This window comes from Xiphophorus maculatus, chromosome 9, assembly GCF_002775205.1.
Source record: "Xiphophorus maculatus strain JP 163 A chromosome 9, X_maculatus-5.0-male, whole genome shotgun sequence".
Lineage (NCBI taxonomy): Eukaryota > Metazoa > Chordata > Actinopteri > Cyprinodontiformes > Poeciliidae > Xiphophorus > Xiphophorus maculatus.
This window is the reverse complement of record NC_036451.1, coordinates 29,282,827-29,304,469: the sequence shown is the minus strand read 5'-3', so window position 1 is coordinate 29,304,469 and position 21,643 is coordinate 29,282,827. Positions and strand designations below refer to the sequence as shown.

General features: G+C 39.7%; 1 protein-coding gene across 1 annotated transcript in view; it reads right to left on the bottom strand.

Moving 5' to 3' along the window:
• The window catches only part of LOC102235692 (cadherin-2-like), a 99,952-nt gene that overhangs the window by 37,168 nt on the left and 41,141 nt on the right, over nt 1-21,643 (bottom strand). The window contains exons 3-7 of the mRNA XM_023339447.1: nt 20,247-20,461; nt 15,516-15,689; nt 13,512-13,667; nt 2,380-2,524; nt 319-491 (exon numbers count right to left, since the gene is read on the bottom strand). Of these exons, the coding sequence (XP_023195215.1) occupies nt 319-491; nt 2,380-2,524; nt 13,512-13,667; nt 15,516-15,689; nt 20,247-20,461 (863 nt within the window). The remainder of the gene's footprint in view (nt 1-318; nt 492-2,379; nt 2,525-13,511; nt 13,668-15,515; nt 15,690-20,246; nt 20,462-21,643) is intronic.

The following is a 21,643-nucleotide window of genomic DNA, read 5'->3' as shown; positions in this document are numbered from 1 at the left end:
CACAAATTCACTCAGTCAGTTATTGCTCAATAGTACCATAAGTCACCAGGCAGGTTTGGCTAATAATTCTTGATAATCAGGTGGTGTTCCAACTTATTAATTTTTATGAAAAATCATAAACTTTAATAATAACTGCCCTCCGCATTTATTAATAGTTATTCATAGCCAAACCAATATTGTTGCATAATAATCTGTTTATGGGGACAAAGTGGAAGTAGGCTGGGTTTTATTGGTAACAACTACATATGAAAACTATCACGAAATGAAAAAGGAGCCAGGACCTTGCAGAACATCCACTCAAACACAAGCCCAACATACCTCCCGATCCAGGCCTGCAGCAACAGTGACGATGTCGCCAGTCCTGTTGTTTATGGTAAACATATTATATGATGGGCTTTGGGGATTCTGTGAAAGTATCTTGTACCGCAACATTCCATTGGCCGTTTTTGGGTCATCCTTATCCACTGCTGTCACTGTCATTACAAAGGATCCTGCAGGAACATACAAGTAGGTACACTGTAAAACATTTGAAGGTGGTTTAAACTGAAATGAAATCCACCTGCTGCCTTGACAAGCCAATTTAGGTCAGCAAAAAAATTATATTGATTTTAACTCAGAAATTAAAGTTCAAGAAGTTAACAAGAGACAAGTTGTGTAAACATTGCTTTTAAGTTAATTAATCTTGAATTGTGAGTTTTAACTTATTGCTGCAATTTAAACCAAATTATTATTTCACAATATGCAAGAAAAAAACTGCCCCCACCTAGCTAAAGAGCACATACAGTATTTCTCTAATATTAAGTTAAAATAACTACTTATTTTACATTAGAAAAAGTTAAATTCTTGTTTCAAATTGCATGAACAAAATAAACCTAAAAACCTAAAAATTCTAGTTTATTCAACTCTTGGAGGTTTGACAAAAGTAATAAAAATTTAACACAACTTACTAAACTTAAGTTTACCTTTCACAAAGTTATACGTTTGGGTTCAAAATATAAAATGTGTTAAATTTATTTGACATAAAGAGTAGAATATACAACTGCATTTAGTTGTATTAGACAACTAAATGCAGATAAAATATTTTACAGTGTATAGTAGGTAAAATAAAGAAAATCAACAGTGACAGACACTTCTGTACAGAACATACCAATAACATTCATGATGCAACAAACCAATACAATTTTTTGCATAAAAAACCTGAATCGGGATTTTTTAATGCAAAAAAAAAACACACACACCTTTAGATGGCTTTTAAATCCAATTTCAATGCCCTGAAAAAAGTTTTTTGTACTGTGTATTAATTCGTATTAACTTATGTGCAATGTTCTAGCAAGTGGAGGCTTTTATCCTGGAAACCATTAAAAACTAGACCTGTTTAGTATTTTACTCACATTACTGTAATAAACTTTACATTTGACACACTAATGGCCTGTGGAGTCTAAAGAAAACATTGGTTTGTTTATATTTTCTTTAAAAAAAAAAAAAAAAAAAGCTTGTTCTTACCATGAAGTAAAATTGATATAACCTAAAGCTGGGCTATCCACACTTTCCATTATTGGCAGTTGTGTGTTTTCCACCTATAAAACAATATTTCTCAAAGGAGAGTAACTTAAAATGGTTTTGAAATGGTTTTAAAACCCTTTATAGATTTATGAACAGCAGCAACTGATTACTTCAGGTCATTTCTTTAGTTTTTCCTGCACTATTTTAAAACAACTACATGCTCCAGTCCAAAGTTGCTCAAATGCTGTTCATCAGTTTACCAGATGCACCTGATTGTCAGCTTTCTACACACGGCTTAGAGGGTATGCCTATTTTTCCATGTCGTGAATGTTACTTCTTGTCAGATACAGTAGCAAACAGAAACCTTCATGCCCTGAATTCTTGTTCACTGTTGTTCAGGATGAATTATTGCTGCAAAGTTAAGGAACTTGATTCAATCAGCTGAGTTCACTTAGAGTATTTTAACCAGTTCACTATATTATTAAAATGGAATGTTTGAAATGAAATTGCACAGAGTAGGGCTTCAAATAAATCCATCTGTGAAGTATCTTGAGAAATCATCTGATGTAATTGCCATGATGTAAAAGAAAAACAAAAAAAACTCAATTCAATATTAAGGTTGGTGTAATTTAGCTTTGAAAGGCTTGATTGCTGTATTTAAGTCTGGGGTTTTTTATGGCTTTTAATATTTTAAAGCATTGAGCACTGGGCCATGTATGACCAGGTTATATTTCTATTTATTGTTGGGTTGATGCAAACATCCGTGCCTAAGGATATTTGCATCCTTAGGAGTGTTGACTAACCTCACTGTAACCAAATCTTCCTAGTGGTATAAATTTTATTGATTGATTGATCGATTGATTGATTTTACTGTACCGGGTTTAGATCCTTCAGGAACAGAACCATTGAAAATGGTGTGTGTGAACTCTGGTCTGTTATCGTTCTGGTCGATGACGTTGATGACGATGTCAATGGGGTTCTCCACTTGGTTGCCATTCAGATCCACAGCATGGGCTCGTAACTACATGAAAAAAAAAAACACACAACAAGGAAGATCATGCGAAACACTGGAAATTCCTCCAGTCACTGCATTCTTTTGTTTTTTTAACTATATTTTTGTTATTTTAGCAGTTTTATAGATACACATACATACATTGAACAGTTAGGCCCCCCTCTAACAAAAATTACAGAGCAACTACAGTAGTTTGACAGAAGCAGTTGAGTAATAATCAACAAAAAGGAAAAAAAAAAGGTAATTACATTAATTATATGGTTGGTGTCAAGCTACGATGAGTGATCCATTTCTTCCAGTATTTATTGTATTTATAAGTGGCAAGTCTTAATGACAAAGTCAGTCTCTTCATTGCGTGGATTTCCTCAATTATGTCCTTCTAGTCCAAACTTGAAGGTGGTTCCAGATCAAGCCACTTGCGAGTTATAGCCTTCTTTGCACCCGCTAATAATATTAGTAGGAGATATATATCAGACTTCTTCAGTTCCTAGGGTAAATTACCCAGGAAAACCACAGTAAAGTCACAGAGTAAATTTAAGTCCATTTTAGTATTGATTTCTTTTATCATTTCTGACCAATAGGGTGCAATCTTAATACATTCCCAGAAGACATGAAAATGTCCTGCAGACACATTTCCACAATTCCTCCAACATTTTGCCTGTTCAGTATGGTTACAATATTTACTTTTGTAACAAAAAAACGTACTGCATTTCCAGGAAAATTCCTTCCACAAGCCAGAACTTGACGTGTGAATCACAGAATTGCATATATTTAAAGAAATATCGTCAGTTATTGTTATTTTGGCCTCTTTTTTCCCATTTAATCTTAATATATGTTGTATTACATTTTCTCTCCGTTTGTAGACATGAGTATAGTTTGGATATTGTTTTTTTGAGAGGTCTTCCGTTGCTTGAATCTAATAGGATTTTAAGTATACCTGTTTCATCCTCCTCCCAAAATTTTATCCTTTTATTGTAGTGGTGTCTTAGCTGGATATACCTAAAAAAAGTCATATTTTTCCAGGTTACAGTTATCTTGAAGTTGATTAAATTCACTATTCTTTGTAATCTTCCAGTAACTTGTTATGCCTTTTTGTGACCACTGTGCAAATCTCTTATCCATTCTTGCAGAGAGAACATCTCTTAGAATTCGAGCACTTCTTTCAATCTTTACTTGCTTTAATATTTCATGCCATATGTCCAATGGTACTTTTATCCATAGGGATATTAGGTCAGAATCTGTATGTTTTTTAATAAGACAATTATCTCCGAGCCATGATTGTAGAGGTATATCACTGTAAGAAAGGCCTATCTCTTTCCATTTAGCGTCACATGTTGGGTCACACCAACCAACTAACACTCTCATCTGTGCTGCTCTGTAATAGTCCTCTAGGTGTGGTAAAGTCCATCCACCCCTTTCTTTTGACAGTTGTAGTGTCTGGACTTTTACTCTCGGTTTTTGTTTAGCCCAGATAAAATTTGAGATTATTCTGTCCCAATCACAGAATTGTTTGTCAAGTACCTTTATAGGCAGAGCCTGAAAAAGATAAAGAAGCCTTGGTAAAAGGTTCATCTTTATTATATCTATTCGATTATGTAGATTCATGGGTAATAAAGACTAAAGTTGTAGATCCGCCCTAATCTCTACTGTCAGTGGGATGTAATTGCATTCAAAAGGTTGGATAACTCTACAGGAATTTTAACTCCTAGATATTTTATAGATTTATTGTGCCAGTTGAACCTTGACATTTTCTGAACTTTTAGTGATGGTTGGTAGTTAAATGAGAGAACCTGTGTTTTCTGTAGATTTGATTTATACCCTGAATAAGTGCCGAATGTCTTGAGTAAAGAAAGAAGATTAGGTAGGCTGACTTCCAGGTTAGTTAGCGTTACGAGCACATCATCAGCATAGAGGCATATCTTATGCATTGTACCTTTAATGATTACACCCATAATGTCCTTGTGTCCTCTGATGGCCTGCGCTAGAGGCTCAATAAAAAGCACAAACAATGTGGGGCTGAGAGGGCAGCCTTCAGCATTCTTTTGTTTTGAAAGACAATCCTCCTCCTTGAAAGATGATACTCCTATAGTACATATTAATGAAGCTCCACAAGGCTGTATGTGTGACAGGCTACCACTACCACTGTTCCCCTTTAATCTCTACGGACTGGTGCCACCAAAACTGTCTCATCATCAATGCAGGCTAAACCAAGGAGCTGGTGGAAGATTTCACCAGGCAGAGTCAGACCCACCTCACTGACACAGGTGGACATCCAGGGAGTGGACACTAATTGGTACCTGAATGTTTACCTGAACGATGGTAAACATCTATAGCTATAGCTATGTTTACATTCACAAAATTCCTTAATAAGATTGAAATGCACTATATTTGGATTAAATATTGTTCAATTGTCTTATATCACAAAGTTAGTGCTAGTGTCATTGTGAATGCTGTGGTGAACATAGTAACAAAAGTTCTCACCCCTGTTCAGATGCTATTTCTAATCTTTCCTCATCTTTAATGTGGCATGTACTGTTATATTAAAACATCAGGACAGACATCCCAAAACATATGGAATGTTTTACTGAGTGTCATTTCATATTATACCTTTTAAAAAGAAAGTGACAGCTGTCTCAGGAAAGCTCGCCCAGCTCCTCACTTTCAGCAGAGATAGGAGAGCATTAAAATGTGAAGCTCATAGCTTCAAAGTTGCACAGACTGGCACACAGGTTTCACAGGCTCTTTTCCTGTAATGCTGTAATTAATTTATGCCAAACATGCCTTCTGTCCTGATGCACAAAATAATTATCATTTGTTCATAAAACATTGTTTTCGTCTATGTTCTCTCTGGCAAACATGAAAAATAAGTTTTTCTCTTTGCACACCCTCAATTAAAGTTAAACTTGAGCAGTGCTTTTCTCACTCCAGAGGCATGGACTGTTGTATCAACAGTTGCCAGTAGCTCTAGGTTTTAACATGTATGTTCAGGTGGAACCTGCTGCAGTGGCCAGACCTGGACATGTTGGCAGTCTATATGAATGTCCTACTCTTACAGCTCATTTTTTGTAGAGAAATGGCTTATTTCAAGATCGGAAAGGTTAAAACACCAACCTGTACAAGATTTCAACAGCACAAATCTCTTGCAAAATGTACTATAACAATGTCCTATCATGTGTATTTGATGCAATATACTTGTGTATGATTTTAGCCTTTTTAATGGGAATAAATGTGGGCATGTCCAAATGTCCTTCTCACCTGAAATAGTATTTTGAATTCAATCTTACAGAAAATATTCCATCTGTATCTTTTATTCATATTACTAACATGAATGCCATTGCAAAACCAGGAACAAGTCTCCCTAGGGAGACTCCCTAAGGGAAGTTTTGAGTTATTTAAAGTATGAATTCTATATGATAAAAAAGATATGACCATTAAAATATTCTCAGCAAACAATCTTACCTCAACGTTTCAAAAGAATTATCCAAAAACTTGATGAACTAGCTGAGGGATTTAACAAACACTATACATGTCCATTATTTTTGCATAAATCCCACCCCTGCTGCAGTGAAATACAGTTTAACAAAAAGTAAAAATAACAAAAAAACACAACAAATGTGTTAAGGAGGGAGCATGTCAGATATTTGAGTGAATGTGCACACATTTGAACTAAATACTGTACTGATTCATCTTCAGCATTCCATCTTTGGAAATCAGCGTGTAACATCTTGGCAACTCTATACTTTAGGTATGTATCAGACTATGAGGAGGGTGTCAGTTCTCCACTCTCTCTGTAGGGAGAGTAATGCCAGATACCATTGCACTACTCTAGCTCTGTCATTTCAAAATGCTTTTTTCTACTGAACCAATTATTTTGTAGATTTTGATGTGTTGTACACATCAAAATCCTGTTTTTGGGGAGGACTTGTCTATTGTCTGCCTCTGAGATATCTTTCTGAATATACAGCCTAAGAGAATTAGTAAAACAACATTCAGCTTCATGACAGCCGTGAGAAAAATGCTGGCGTCCATGATATATCTGTTTAGCATAATATTTTCAAATTTGCTGAAACTATTAATTGATTGGCCTTGATCAGTCGTTCCCTAACAAGGAATGTAGCATCAGCACAGGGAGCTCAAAGAGGCAAAACCTTCCTCATGAATAAACATGTAGGACAATCTCAGCTCCGAGCACTGACAACTACATCCAGTCACATGAATATTCATCACATGGCTTAAATGCAAATTACCCTGCTGTGACTCCAGATTTTCAATCCCCAGTGTGATCAGTGTGCACATTCCAACAGATAAGAAGGTTAAGCTCTGCTCTGCAAGCTGTTAGATATTAAATATAGTGAGAAAAACAAAGTCCTTATTTAGAGCAAATTTAAGAGGAAATAAAGGAGTAGATGATGATGCCACAAAGCTGGTGTGTGATTGAAAGATCAGGGGCAGATCTGTCGACATGCATGGTGCTTCTGGATTGGCTGCATTGCAAACGCCAGCCAATAGAATGCCAGATACCATTGTGCCTAGGTATTTCAGCTTCTTAAGCTGCATTATCTTTCTAGTATTTTAGATCTGCTCTAAGAAGGAAAAAAAATCCATGAATACACAAGTTTTCTGTGAATAATTTAGAATTCCATTCTACGGAAAATTCAATATTTCCAGAAATACTGAACCATAAATAAGCTGGGAGTCCACCAGCCTGGTAAAAACCAGCCCTTTGTTCAGAGGGTCTGACCTCAGATACTGAAAATCGATTGCTTGCTGGAGGTGTGAACTCTGTTGAAGTTTGAACCAAACTGACTTAATTTTCCCAATCAGAAATGTTTGGCTGTGATGTATGTTACGTGCCAGCTCAACCATGTGCTAGAACTCAACAACATCTTTTCAAGCAATAAAACATTCCTCTTGCTTCAACTTTAATTCCTCAGTACTTGGAAGCGTGGCCAACACAGACTGAATGGCTTTGTTCACTTCCTCTGCTGCTATTGCCAAACCTTGTGTATGAAATATATTTTTACATTTCATACATCAGACTTGTATTGCGCTTTTCAAGAATTTCAAAATACTTTACAATCCAATGAGTCATTTCCATTCATGTACAGATTCACACCAGACATCAATTCTAAAAGCGCAGAAAATCTGAATCGAGTGGAATTGTGTAGAAAGGCATTGGCCAGGCTAGGGATCCACTGCAGGGTTTCCCCCAGCCTGGATACAGGCTGACTTGTCTGGATATTTACATCAACCCCATAAGTGTGGTAGCCCACCATCCTTTACTAGCCCCCCCAGCCTGGCCAAGCGCTGCTTTATTTTTTGTTATTAGAAAAATTAATAATGCAACAAAAAACAAGAAAATTTTGTTTTTATTTTTTTACGTTAAAGCCGGATTGTAAGCATGTCTGTTGCTCTGAGCGTTTCACTGGTGGAGCAAATTTATTCCTAAAAGATACGTTTATAGTTTATGCATTTAAAGTCGGGAGAGAGGACCATTCACACAGCTGGTGAATCTGCACATTTCCTCGCGCACTGCCGCTGCTTGATCTCAGCACAGATCGCGCACATCTCCTTTCACTCAAACTGGATACATGCTGACTTGTATGGATATTTACATCAACCCCATGTGAGGAATTATGTTTCTTTAGAGAACTCTACATCACTGTAAGTGTTTAAAACCCACTGCATTAGTTCTTTTTGCACAGCTCAGTGAAAACCATGCTTTGTCTACTTAGGTAGTCAAAGTTAATGCGCGCAAAATCTGACAAACCCGTCCCTTAAAGAACCACAACAGTTTCTGTGTATTTAAAAACTTGACAGACACAAAATGGAAGAGCTACCAAAGCCACATTAGCAGCATTAACTTAAATCTCCCGTTGTGCATCTTTGTGCTCAGTTCAGCGGTTTTAACTCTTCATGCAGGGGTCCAAGGCTATATGAGGCCTTGAGCAGAATCTGAGTTAGAGGCCCCTCTTGCTCCTAAAATCATCAGCATCTCTAACAGCTTCTGTGTAAGATTTAGTGAAATCTGGGAGAGGGGGAGTAGTTTAACTGGTCAATCTAAAAAGCAATAAATTATAATTGCAGTTTACTCATTTGTATTTGTGAACAAACAGATCTCAAACTCAAAGATTAAACTCATAGCATCAGAGTGTAGCTATGGTAACAAAACAATCTAACTATGAATATTGTTCTTTGAACTCCTTAAAATCTTAAATTTAACGTTAAACAATTTAAAACATTTTAATTTATGTATGCTGAAGCCATTAAATCAAATTTAGCAGAATTGATAATCTCAATAAATAAATGTTACATTTATATATCTGTGGTCTGTGTTAAAATATTAGCATTTATGGGGCCTGTTTGCTATTACGCAATAGTCAGCCCCGCCCAATCCTCACAACAACTCTGGGCTGACTACTGTCCAGTTCTCTGCCTAACAGGTCCGGAATATCTCTTAAGACCTGGGTCTTACCCTAAATGAGGCCTATGAGAGATAATCTTTTTAAACTGGTGGCGAGAGAGGCTCGTCTAGCTCTAACTACCAGAAGCAATAAATTAGAAGTTACAACCCTCTACAGTTAAGAAACAATCAGCTGAGTAGCCCTCACAGCTGATAGCTCCAATAACCACTTCTGTTAACGGTAGCCCTCTCTCTAAAATAACGTGCGCTTGATAACGGCTAGATTAGATTTAGTGACTTAGATTTAAGTCCCAGGGTCGTTATTTTTATACTCACTAAAGGAAAGTCTGAAGCCACCACATTACTAGAATCATGTACACTAATTTTACTTTAATTAGAAAAACTAAAATAATCAATGACTCAATTAATTTCAATGTCCACCAACTTCTACAGAATTTTAAAAAGTATGTTTATTAAGCAAGCTTTAGCAGGGACGAGTGACATACAGATTAATTATCAGTGATTACAATACTACAGTAGAATGATAGAAATCAACATAAATCGACCACCCTATCCTAACTTCTCTCTCTGACCTGTGTCACTAATTAACTGAGTGAGGCTTTTGGGGAGCAGTTCAACTCATACCCAGATGGCAGTTGATCTCGGCAACAGAAATCTTCAATTCCTTGGTTAGAACCCTTGTCCTTGTGTGGTAAAATCCTCTTTAGAATAGAAGCAAAGCAGAACTGGTCATTATCCTTTGAACGCCCAATTCTTTATCCCTCCGGGACCTTTGTCTTTTCTCCGAGTCTGTTGCAGTGGATTTAAGATTGTTGGGTTGAGGCAGAGTCGACGGTAGAATCAGGAGCCAGGGCTGGGGGCTGAAGGATCTTGTCCCTTCTTGGCTGTGTGAAGTCTCAACTTCCCCGTGGGTCCAAGGTGCGGTCCTCTGCTGATCTTGTATCTGCGTCCTCTTGTTGACTCGTCTTCTGCGCCGCAGACTAAGAACAGTTTGTTCCTCTTTCTGCCATCTTTTATACTATCTCGACCCATGGTTGTGTATGGGGAGATGGCGTACTTGACTTCTTGAATGTTCGATGAGACAATAGAAAGTCCCAACCTTCCCCAACCATCAGCTCTTGCGTAACTTGCAGCGTTAAACATTATATGACCTTCCTCTTTTCTGCTGGCCATCTGGTTATCTTTCTGGTTATCTTTTGTAATCTTATTTCCTTGAACCTCCCCTGCTCCCCCACTCTGCTCAGCTTGCCTATTGCAACACAGCCTGAGAACAGGACCTCACCCATCACTTTAACTGAATCTTTTTAAATCATCACATTTCTGTAATTCATTATAAATTATTAACACAATCATCTTGTCATTTACATCCACCATAACTTTGAGTATGTTTTTAAATCAACACATTTCTATAATCCATTATTAATTATCAACCATAATCATCATATTTTTGTAACATTACAGAGCAAGATACAAAAATACATTTCAGAAAATCATTCAGTATTTGAATATGCACATGCCCACTCAGGGACGCCGTGTTTGTTATTACGCAATAGTCAGCCTCTTACGGGTAGGTCGCACGCCTGCATGTCCAAGGGCCTCATGCACAACCTCATCCATGTACTCTTTTGGGACCTCCCGTCCTCTGGGAGTACTGTCCCACTTCTCGGTACCGACAAAGACAATCCTTCTTTGTTGGACATAACAGTCCACTTCATCATTTCCACGCCAATGAGTTCCAGCTGCAGCTTTAGCTCAGCAATCTTTTTCCACAAGTCTCTGTGTGCCACTTGCTTGCCCTCAGCTGTCTCAAAGCCATTTTCTTCCCAAATGGTCAAGTCTTCTTTAAGGGCTTGAGCACAGTAGTAACTATCCGTTACTAACCTGGCACTCTTGATTTTTCTTTTCACTAGCTCTAGTAGTCCTTCCAGTACTGCCGTTACCTCTCCGGCTTGGGCACTGCCAGGGGCCTTTCCCTTTTTTCGGCACCTTTCTTTTCTGTCCTGTTTCAGGATGAACCCCCAGTACGCCATCTGGTTGGACCCTTTTCTTGATCCATCCATGTAGAGTGTCCACTCCAGGTGTCCTGTTTTCTCAGGTGTTTCTTGCAGTCGTTTCTTGTTGGTGGGTTGCACAGGCCCAATTTCAAGCTCTGGGTCCAGCAGGATATCGTCACATCTTCCCCACCGTATATTTGTCGCTTTGGTGCTTTCGACAGTCCCTTTCCTTAGGTACTTGTGGACTTGGCTTTGCGTGACGACTTTGACCTGTTGCCCCTGTGCCAAGTCTTTCAGCACACTCCAGTACCGAGCTAGCACCGCTAGCTCTTTTTCCTCCTGCGGTTATTTCTTTTCGACAGAGGTCAGGGTGTAACTCCACAGGGTAACTAGGCCTCCATTTTCATTGCTCACTTTGATCATGGCGTCGTCATTTTCGCAGCTGATCTCTGCTACCAGTCTTTCCGACAAGCTCCTTGGTTCCAGTCTTATAGCGGCTTGAATCGCCTTTCTCAACTCTTCCAGGTGCTGTTGATTAGCTTTTGTCCAAACCCAGGGTCTTTTTCCTTCTTTCTTCTGTCTTCGTAGTATTGCTGTTCCAGGTCAAATCCTTTTACTGCTACATCCATTTGGGCCACAGTGGTGCTGTTTACTGGCATCTTCACAAACGCCATCTAACCCCTTCGTCCTTTTGTCACTTCACGTAGCACTTTCACATATCTCGCTGGGGAAACGGTTTGCTTAAGTGTGTGCTAGAGGGGTTCCAACCGACTTCCCTTGTCGAGCCGTCCTCTGGCCCTCTTGACTTGGGAGTCTTCATCATCCATGTCTTCTAACACCAACCGTTCATAGTTACTCTGCGCAGATTCCGATCCAATCATCGGGTCTGCTGTCACAATAGTCAGCCATAGCTTCTTGGCCCCTTCGTGGTTAGTGGTGGACAACACTGTTGGCCAGACGTCCTTCAAATATTCCTCATTGTTTTCATCCGCGCCATTGCTCCTAATTACGAGCCTAAGGTTCTTGAGCTCGGCATAAGCATCCTGGCTGGCGCCAGAGGCAGTTGGTGGAGCTGACACGTCTTGGGGCGTCGCAGTACTCCTTCATCCTATCTCTGGCGGTGTCTTTTGTGGCTCTTCTTCGTCCGCAGATACCTCGTCTAGCTTCTGCTGAGTCTCCTGAAAGTACTTAAAAGCGGCCTTCTTCAGTCGTCGCAGCATCACATCATGCATAATCCCAATATAGGTTGATCTGAAGTCGGAGGTCAGGGGCTGATATGCCATCAGTGTAGAGCAGGAAGGCATCATCAGGATGTCACCGATGGTTGCCTCGACCCTGAGGGTGACCCGGTCTTCTAGTCGGCTGACCCATTCTGCTGGAATCTGGTACTCCGTCTGGCCGACTTCTGGTACATACACACGCCGTCCGTCTTTAGCTTGAACCAGACCCCAGGTCACGTCTTTTGGCATTCTTTCGGAGGGTCTTTCGATGTCAAAGGTCTCCACTTCTTTCTTGGTTCCCCGTCGTTGTCCGGCTCAGAGTGGTTTGTACTCTGCTGGAGGCTGCTTCGGGTCAGAGAAGGCGCTCCCATGGTCACTCTCTTCTTCCTCCTTCGCAGGGCGTTCGTCTTCTGATTGCTCTTCTCCTTCCTCTGAGTCGCTGATGTCGTCGTACTGCAGCAGTCGAAGAGTTTCTCCCCGGGGGGCGTTCAGCGGCTGAATCTTGGTTAGCCTCATTGGCTCGCCTTTTTTGCCTGCCTGTTGTTTCGTCTTTAGCTTGTCCGAGTTGGATTTTCTCTGTTCGTTGTCGCTTTGTTCAACTGTGAACTCTTTGACGTATTTTGCTGCTTGGGACTCTGGCCCGGTTGGCAATGCCCTCAACTTTATTTTGATGGGTTCCACAACCTTGGCTTTACCGGTCTGGGTGGTGTTGGAGGATTCGCTCTGGTGGATTATCAAGGAGTATTTCTTGGTTTCTTGAGGTGGATGGCTGATGCGGCATTGTTCCTCTATTTCAGCTGCCATTCGCACACCTCGTTCAGTACGGAGCCGGTGCAGTCGGGGGTCAACCACCACTACTACCTCCCTGAACACGAAGAGATGACTGTTGGTCTTGGTTATAGTCACTACTCCGTTTTCTGCAACCGACCTGGCGGTGTCCCCTGGCAGATCCGTTGACCTTAGTCTGAAGCCCTGGGGGCCTGATGGAGCCACTGACTTAATTTGGATTAAACAGAAGTGCAAATAATTGATATTCATTTTAATTGTATTTTGTTTTTAAGACTAGCTGTGGGTTTAGATAGCATTTCACTGGCGATGTTTTCCCTTATGTAAAAATTTAATATTTTTACATTTCCTGTAAACTTATGTTTTAATACAAAAACATGGTGGACCGCCTCGGCGCCTCGACTACCGGACTTAGCAAGTTTTCTGGGGGACACCCAGAATTCCTCTTAACACTATTCTTCTGCTGCTATATGTGTCCACTGTGCCACCTACTGATAGTATGAAACAACAAGTATAGGGATGTTGTAAATGATTATTTTAAGTAAGCTTTGCTCTCATGCAATGAGACTTACATGAAAGTTAGGGATGTGTTCTCTGTCCAGAGGTTTGGTGACGGACAGCTGGCCTGAGATTGGGTTGATGATGAAGATGCCAGTTGGAGGTTGGTCTGCACCGGGACCTGTCACACTGTAGCGCAGCATCCGGTTCTTATCCCGATCTGAACGAATCTACAGAACAGGAAACAGGAAAGGGAGCAAAAATAAGACCAGCTGAGGTTTTAAAGCCTTTACGGTCTAAAATATAGTTTCTTAAGCCAAAACAAAACCATCCATGCCGCTTTAAAAGTTGTTCATTGATATAAATAAGTTAGTTTTCAAAAGGTATCTTAGATCCTAAGGTCTGAGGCAGAATCAAGTGGGCAGCCCCTCAGGTCCATCTTGATCAATAGCAGATTGATTCCCTGATGCGCTGGTGTGTATCAAGTACTAAAATCCAGGAACTGCCAAACAGTGGCTGAAAAAAAAGTAGCTGAAGCTCAGTGGTTCTTCCATCCTTGTATGAAACACTGAACAATGAGCAACTGCTGGTTGGTGAGCAGGTCCAGCTGCCCTACAGCCAGTGGTGATGCAGCATCTGGCAGCTGATTGGTTAGCCTCATCGGTAAGCAGCATTAGCTTCAGTGTGGGACAAGAACTAATGACGAAAGAATCAGACTCATCTCCTGCTCATAATTTATTGCCATTTACCCCGTCTGGGTCCCTTTTTGGAGTTTTTGATTTGTATTTTTGCAAAATTCCACTAATGTTATTTGTTTAGTGAGTTTTTCTTTTTCTTTCATATCATATTCATATAATTTTTAAACTACTACATATAGCAATCTGTGTGTCTCCTACATTTTATGTTTCATTGAAGTTCAGTATGTCCTCTTTCCAATTATTGTTTCATCTCACTGTTAAAACCTTTTTTTAAAATTTCATGGAGTTTTTCCACAGGGTGAGTATTTTTTACCATATTGTAAATCTACCAATTTAGATGTATGGGACACAGAAGTAAAGTTAATTTTTGACTTAGCAGAATAAAGTTATTTGTATATATGGAATGGGGGGAAATCCACTTTCATTTTTCTTAACAATAGAGAATTCAGAAATGTGTGAATATTTGTTAGGGTGAGGATTGATAGTACTGGCATGAATTTTGCTTTCATACCGTTGCTCTAGTCATCTTTCTCCAGGCAATTATTAATCACCTCAATACTGAAACCTTTAATTTAAAAGGACTTTTTCTTCCCTTTGTTTAGCTGCTGACAGTCCATGAACAGATTTTTGACCTGGTGGCTGGCAAAGCAGATGACAATGCAAAGGTCAAAAAGACACAAAAAGCTGCTGTAAGCTTTACTGAGAAAAAACCCAAAACTATTTTTTTCCTATATTTATATTTATGCTTATACTTCATCACAATCTTAATGTTCCTTGCTTTGTTTAAAGTATTTTGTATTTAAGTTACTGGTGCTCACATATAAACAGTAGAAAATGAGAACATTTCAAATTGTAGCAATTTTTCAAGGCAATAAAATAGCTATGTTAACAGCTGTTAGCCATTTTTGGTGTGGACTATTATACTAAATGATTGAAAGTTAAAGAAACAAGTCATACTGGCAGTGTAACATACAGAGGTCTGAGTAGTGTGAGGAAGAACCAGGCACAGCCACACAAAGTTTTGCTGCTCATCCTCTAAATGTATTTTCTTTCAGAATGTGGCACCATCCAGCCATCCATTTTCTAACACCCTTGTCCCTAGTGGGGTCAGCAGGGGTGTTGATGCCTATTTCCAGCTAACTTTCCGGACGAGAGGCAGGGTACACCCTGGACAGGTCGTCAGTCTGTCGCAGAATTGTGGCACCACTTAGGTGAAAATAAACAGGCTGTTAGACAGTACATGATTTATTCCCAAGAGGCATTGTTACAACATAGAAAAATCCATTTAACAAAAAAGTCCTTATTTTTTGTGTAAATGTTATATGTCTTGGTGCGTGTTTCATACATGTGTGTGGGCGTGGGTGTGAGTGTGTGTCTTACCCTGACTAGATCCTCTGGGAATTGCCCTCTTGAGTTCTCAGGAACGTTGATAGGTGGAATGACCCAGTCCCTCTTTACCCGCCTCATGGTGCCATCGCCACCAACAACCACGCTATGCCATGGAAACAGGACCTCTGGAACTGGCTGAGTCAGTGCTGTATCACCAGGCTTTACCTGCAGACAGTCAGCAAGGAAGAGTACACTCTTAGCATCACGAGTGTGCACATAAACACCAAGTGCAGACTCAGAAAAACATGCTGATTTTTGACCTCATTTCCAAGGCCTGGTTAGCTGATCTTATTACAGTCTTAATAAATGAGCAAATGATCATGTGCCACTTGCAGCTAGCAGCTCTCTATGAACAGCCTGCGACTATAATGAGACCTGAACTTACAGATCAAAATATGTTGACTCAGTTAAATCTAGTTAAGGAGATACAAACATAGAAGGAGATAGAAACATATTGTTTTTTTTGTAAGAGTAACATTACATTGTTACATTGAAATGGCCTATGACAATAAAGCATCACTTTATAATAAAGTGGTATTTACTGTTGGCCTATTCCCTGTCCTGCTGAGTTTGTGCTGAAGGAGAAAAAGTACAAATTCACCGTATGATGAATTTGAGACTGAGATGTTGAAAGCAGCCCCAAAACAGTGATACCACTTTAGTTTGTGGTGTTATGAGGTACCCAAAAACAGCAACTCTGCTGCCTTAAATACTATCATTAAAATGGTTTCCAATCAGATATAAGCAATGTGCTGATCCATTAGTTGCTGCCTCCAAATATGGCTCTAGCAGGCTACCTGTGTGATCTGATGTTCTGTCTGCCATAAACACAGGTCTGATGTCACTCAAATGCCCTGAAGCCTGCTGGCCTGACAGACAAATCTACAAAAGTCTGGGTGTCTAAGTGTAATCTGCCTTCGTTTACACCTAAAGACCTCCCACTGACATGAGTTTACTAACCTCAAGCAGCTATCATCATGAAAACAAGGAAAATCCCTCTGTAAACAGCTCCGCCAACTCTTTCATCTAATTTAAAATGACTGATAAACAGCAATCTTGGATACTTTGAAGATAGGATTTTATTTTTCAGCACCTGGGACAGCACCACCCTTAGTGCCATCAGAGTGCCGGTATGTTGTTTCATTTCTGGGCTGAACTAAATATCAGAGATAGATTTTCGTTTTCAAGGTAGCACTGTTGACTTGCAGCAAGAAGGTCCTGAGTTCGAGTATCGGCCCAGGGTCTTTCTGCATGGAGTTTGCATGTTCTCCCTGTGGGTTCTTTCCTGGTACTCCAGCTTCCTCCCACAGTCCAAAAACATGACTGTTAGGTTAATTAGTCTCTCTTAATTCTCCTTAGGTGTGAGTGCATACATGGTTGTTTGTCCTGTCTCTGTGATGGACTGGTGACCTGTTCAGGTTAAATTCCACCTTTCACCCACTGACCACTGGAGATGGGCACCAGATATTCTTACATTAGTGTTTGATCAGTGTCTATCTACAGGCTGCTTGATGGATTTCTCACAATGCATTTTAATATATACTGTAATCTATGTGTCAGGTAGTAGTTACCAACGTTTGGGAGTTCCAAACCTTCTAGAGCTTCAACCTTTGGTAAATTCTTTATACATATTTGATTCGGAGATTTAAAAAATTGTAGCGTTTTTATATTCTTAAAATACCTCTGCATTTTATTCTCGCTTCCAGTATTCTATTTAATTTAATTGTAGCTTTAGTTTTCTTATTTCGCTTAGCAAGTTTCGTCTTGAGATGTAACGTAAGCAGTTTCTAAAGTGTTTATTGGCTATTCCATTTTGAGTTCAGTTGCTTTTGGGGTTTTCTCCTTATATAATGAATTATTTTACTGTGCATTGCAACGTTTGCTGTTTCCCATAGGTTGCTTGGAGAGGTTGATCATTTAATAAAAATATCCACTCTCTCAAAGAAGAGAGTGGATACTCTCACCTTTGAGAATTTCACCTCTGAAATTCTTCAGAGGTGAAGAATTTGGTAAATTCTTCACCTCTGAGTCATGTTGTGTTGAATCTCAAGTATAACAGGTGGAGTGATTGCCCTGAAGGCTTCCGCTGGATCCGAAGCCAACCTTCTTTTCCTGCCTGTAAGCTTTGGAGCTGACAATCATCATTTGGCAAATGGTTATTAATTTCAGTTCCTGCTCCTCACAGCTGCATCTGATGAAGTCTGAAACATGATCCAGATATCTGCTGACATCTTCTTCCTCTGTGCTGAGTCTCACCAACTGACACAAGCGATACAAGTGCTGTTTAAAACCTTATGGTAGCCAGTTGTCTCTGGGCTGTGTTTAGAGGAACAGTCAATTGCTGCCTTGTCTGAATGCAAACAGAGGGTCTTATTATCACTGGTGTACATGAAACAAACTAACAGATGGCAGCTTGACTGGCTTTCTCTCAGCAGTTAACACTTGGCCAGTCACAGATGCCTGCTGGGCTGGAAAAGATCTGATTTGATGTGTGGTTGTGGATGTCGACGCATATAGATGGAAGATGCACTTGTTTCACATGATGACATTCTCACACGGTGACTGAGGTAAGCACAGACCCTGACAGCTTGTTGGTGTTTGCTAACCAGACAAGGACTTTAAAATTTCACAAAAACTTATAAAATATATTAGTGACACCTTGAATTTGATGTTAAATGCCTAGTTCACTACATAATATCAGTAATCTGGATGATTTTATAAAATGGTTCAATACACCAATTATAAGAACAGAATTTTATTCATGTTCCAGTGGCATGTTCGAGTCTTCCTGCATTCTTCCTAAAATATATTAATCACACATATTAAACTGCTTCATTACTCTCTGCATATTTAGTGACATTTACAAAGCACGTAGGCGAAAAGCTGGTTGTGTCTTACAAAGATTTAATTTGATAAGTACGTGCAGGAAGCACTGAGGTCCAATCACATGGCAGGAGTTTGATTAAAAAGGATGAAGTGAAAGAGGCTTAAAATCATTAATGAATAAAAACACCGTCCTGCTTCTGAGAGGCACAAAGCTGCAGAAGGCCTGGCTCTGGTGGCATTTAACCAAATTTAATAAGACAACATGTAACATTAGAGGATCGAATGACTTTTATATATCAGCAAACAAAACCAGTACCCGAGGTGTTTATAAAAACACAAACCTAGTAAAGAAACCAAAAACTCAAAACAATAAAGAAAAAATATTCATTTGATTTAATTTTTAGAAGCTTATATAGGTTCGCAAAGATGCAATACTCCTGTACAGTTGGAAGTAATTGCTTACATAAACTGAATAAAAAAATAAAAACTGAATAAGATTTTTACTGTTTGACAGTAAATCAGACTCTGCTGTGACTCCTTGGTTTAAATTCAACTGTAAAAGCTGAATATTATCAAAACCTTTAGAACAAGTAGTTCCCACCTCCAGTTCTGCATGAGGGCAACTGGAAGGAAACTTTGGGACCTGCTGCTATTCTAGTCCAAAGTAGAGCATCAATCTGAGAGCCGTTTGAGTGGGAGTGCATAAAAAACTTTCAGGCCTCCCTACCCCCAGAATCTAATCACATTCAAGGAATTCAATACTCTGTGTGAAGTATGTGTGCAACACATTCACACAACACAACACATTGTTAGTGGACAGACAGTGCTAGAGTTATTCTTCAACTGTGCAAAAAATCCTGGGTTTGAATCCTTTAAACCTGTTTTTTAATGTTCCGTGTCCTATACTTGGAAATCATCAGTCTGAATAGTTTGCACCTAGATTTAGAGTAAAGGGGAGCTGTGTGGCATAAAGGGGAGCTGATGTGAAGACATCTGCTGTGTTTGGTTGCATGCCCCCGGTGTTTGGCTCTGCTGTACAGCAGTTACAAGCCTGAGCAGCCTGCATTCCTCAGGAAACACCTGTACTGCCAAGTTAGGAACACTTTGTTGGTACCAGGCTGGACACATTTTTCCCTCAGAGCTGCCTTAATTCTGTAGATTTACCACAGTGTCTGACAACAATCCTAGGGTAGTGTTTAAACATTGTTCAGTGGGCCGGGAAAATATCCCGCACAAATCACACCACCACCATCAGCCTGCTGAACCTGTCACATGAACTAATTAGAACTGGTGATATAATTTGATGTCTTTTATTTCAACATCGAAATGTTGCAGCTGAAATTTCACTTTTGGTGATCCTGTGTGTACCTTTTGCCTCTTGTTCCTATTTTCAGGAGATAGGAGATTGAGGGGGTGAAATTGTATCAAACTGTACTGCTACAATACATTTTAAAATTCAACTGCGTCATGTGAGGATTGTTCAATGGAAAGAGGGCAGTAAGAAGAGAGTTTTAGGTAAAATAATGCCAAACTAAGCAAACTGCACAAAAATGTACAAATTCAAATAGAAACACAAAGGTGGAACCTCAGATGGTTATCTGAAGTTGCATCTTTGTGGAACCTCAGATAACTAGACTATCTAGATCTATCTGTCTAGATAGTCTAGAACTATCTAGACAGTTCATCAACAAAAAAAGTTGATTTGAAGGTGAGTTTCATTGAAAATACCCGGTCTCAATGACGCATTTAGAGCAGGAGGCTAGAAATCCGATGTTGATGCCAAAACTTATGTTGGGTTTTTTGGATACTACAGTATCAGTATTGGTGGCTTGTAAATAGTGATGTCATAGTGGTGAATTACATAAAACCCTTGGGAAGTGTGTGTTGTTGTGGTACCTGTTCTGGTGCAGTATTGATCTCCAGATGAACTCTGGTGTGCCAAATTCTGTTGGACTGAAGGTCTTGAGCATAGATCATGACCTGAGCCTTTTCCTCCATTCCCAGGCTCAGTGGTTGTAGAGTGTAGACTACACCTTCCTGACTCACAGTGAAGGCAGAGGTATCTGCAGCCTTCAGTTGGACATTTCCCTCATCGCAGTTTCTGAATGTCACTGTGGAAAAAAGCAGAAACTATTGTTCAGATGAATAAATAGATTGTACTTTTTATATAAATATGAAGATGATTCCATGCAAGTATCTCGTCAATCAGACATCAATGCTTCACACAGGTAATTCTTCATACAACATAACAGCGTTGTACAGCATTTAGATGTCTGAAAAGTCACTCTGCTCTGGAAAAATCAGAGAGTACTTCATTGTTTTTTTGGAACAAAGTGTTTTGTTTCTCTGTATTTATCTACTTACCAAACACAAAGCTAGAAAGAAGATTTTGACATTAGAAAAGGGCAACATATTAATTTCACTACCATCACCCACGTAAAAACATGAAGATTTTGTTGACACTCAGCTTCAGGAAAACTGTTGGACCTCGTCATCATGAGCATGTTTTTTTTTTTTTGTGGCGCTAGTGGCTCGTATTTTTTCGACAGTAGGCAGACAGGAAGGAGGGTGAGGAGAGGGGGGAAGACATGCGGCAAAGGTCATCGGGACTGGGAGTCGAACCCGAGACGTACCCGAGACGTCCGTGTCGAGGACTAAGGCCTCCAAACGTGGGGCGTGCTAACCCCCTGCGCCACCACAGCACGCCCCGATCATGAGCATGTTACCAAGTGAGTTCATTCAGCTTTTCATAGATTAGTTGGGTAACACAGATGGACAAAATAAAAACTTGTGTGATCTCAAGGCAAATTCAAATCTTCAGACTGTCTGTAATCCAGTTGCTTATTTGTCATAAAGCAGAAGAAAAAATTTGAAAAAGGGATTTTATTCAACTCTGACAACAAGCAAAGCCTCTTTCACAGAACACTTGCTTTACATAGTCCCAAAGTAAAGTACTGCTCTGAGACGTCAGCGAATGTTCAGAAATTATTAGTCAAGCCGCTTACATCTTGCAGACACTAAACTTTCACAAATCAAGCCAGCATCATTAAACTACATTTAGTTCTGTGTCTGCTCTGTCTTCTCAAGCCTCCAGTCGGTTGTGGCAGATGGCCACTTGTACTGAACCAGGTTCTGGGTCTGCCGGAGGGCTCTTCCTGTTAAAGGGGAGTTTTTCCTCTCCACTGCTAAGTATCAGGGATTGCTGTAAAGTTAATGGCACAACGCAATTTATTGTCGATAGATGCTTGTCCAGGAGGAGTGAATGATGCAAGCCAATGACTCAATGCAATCTA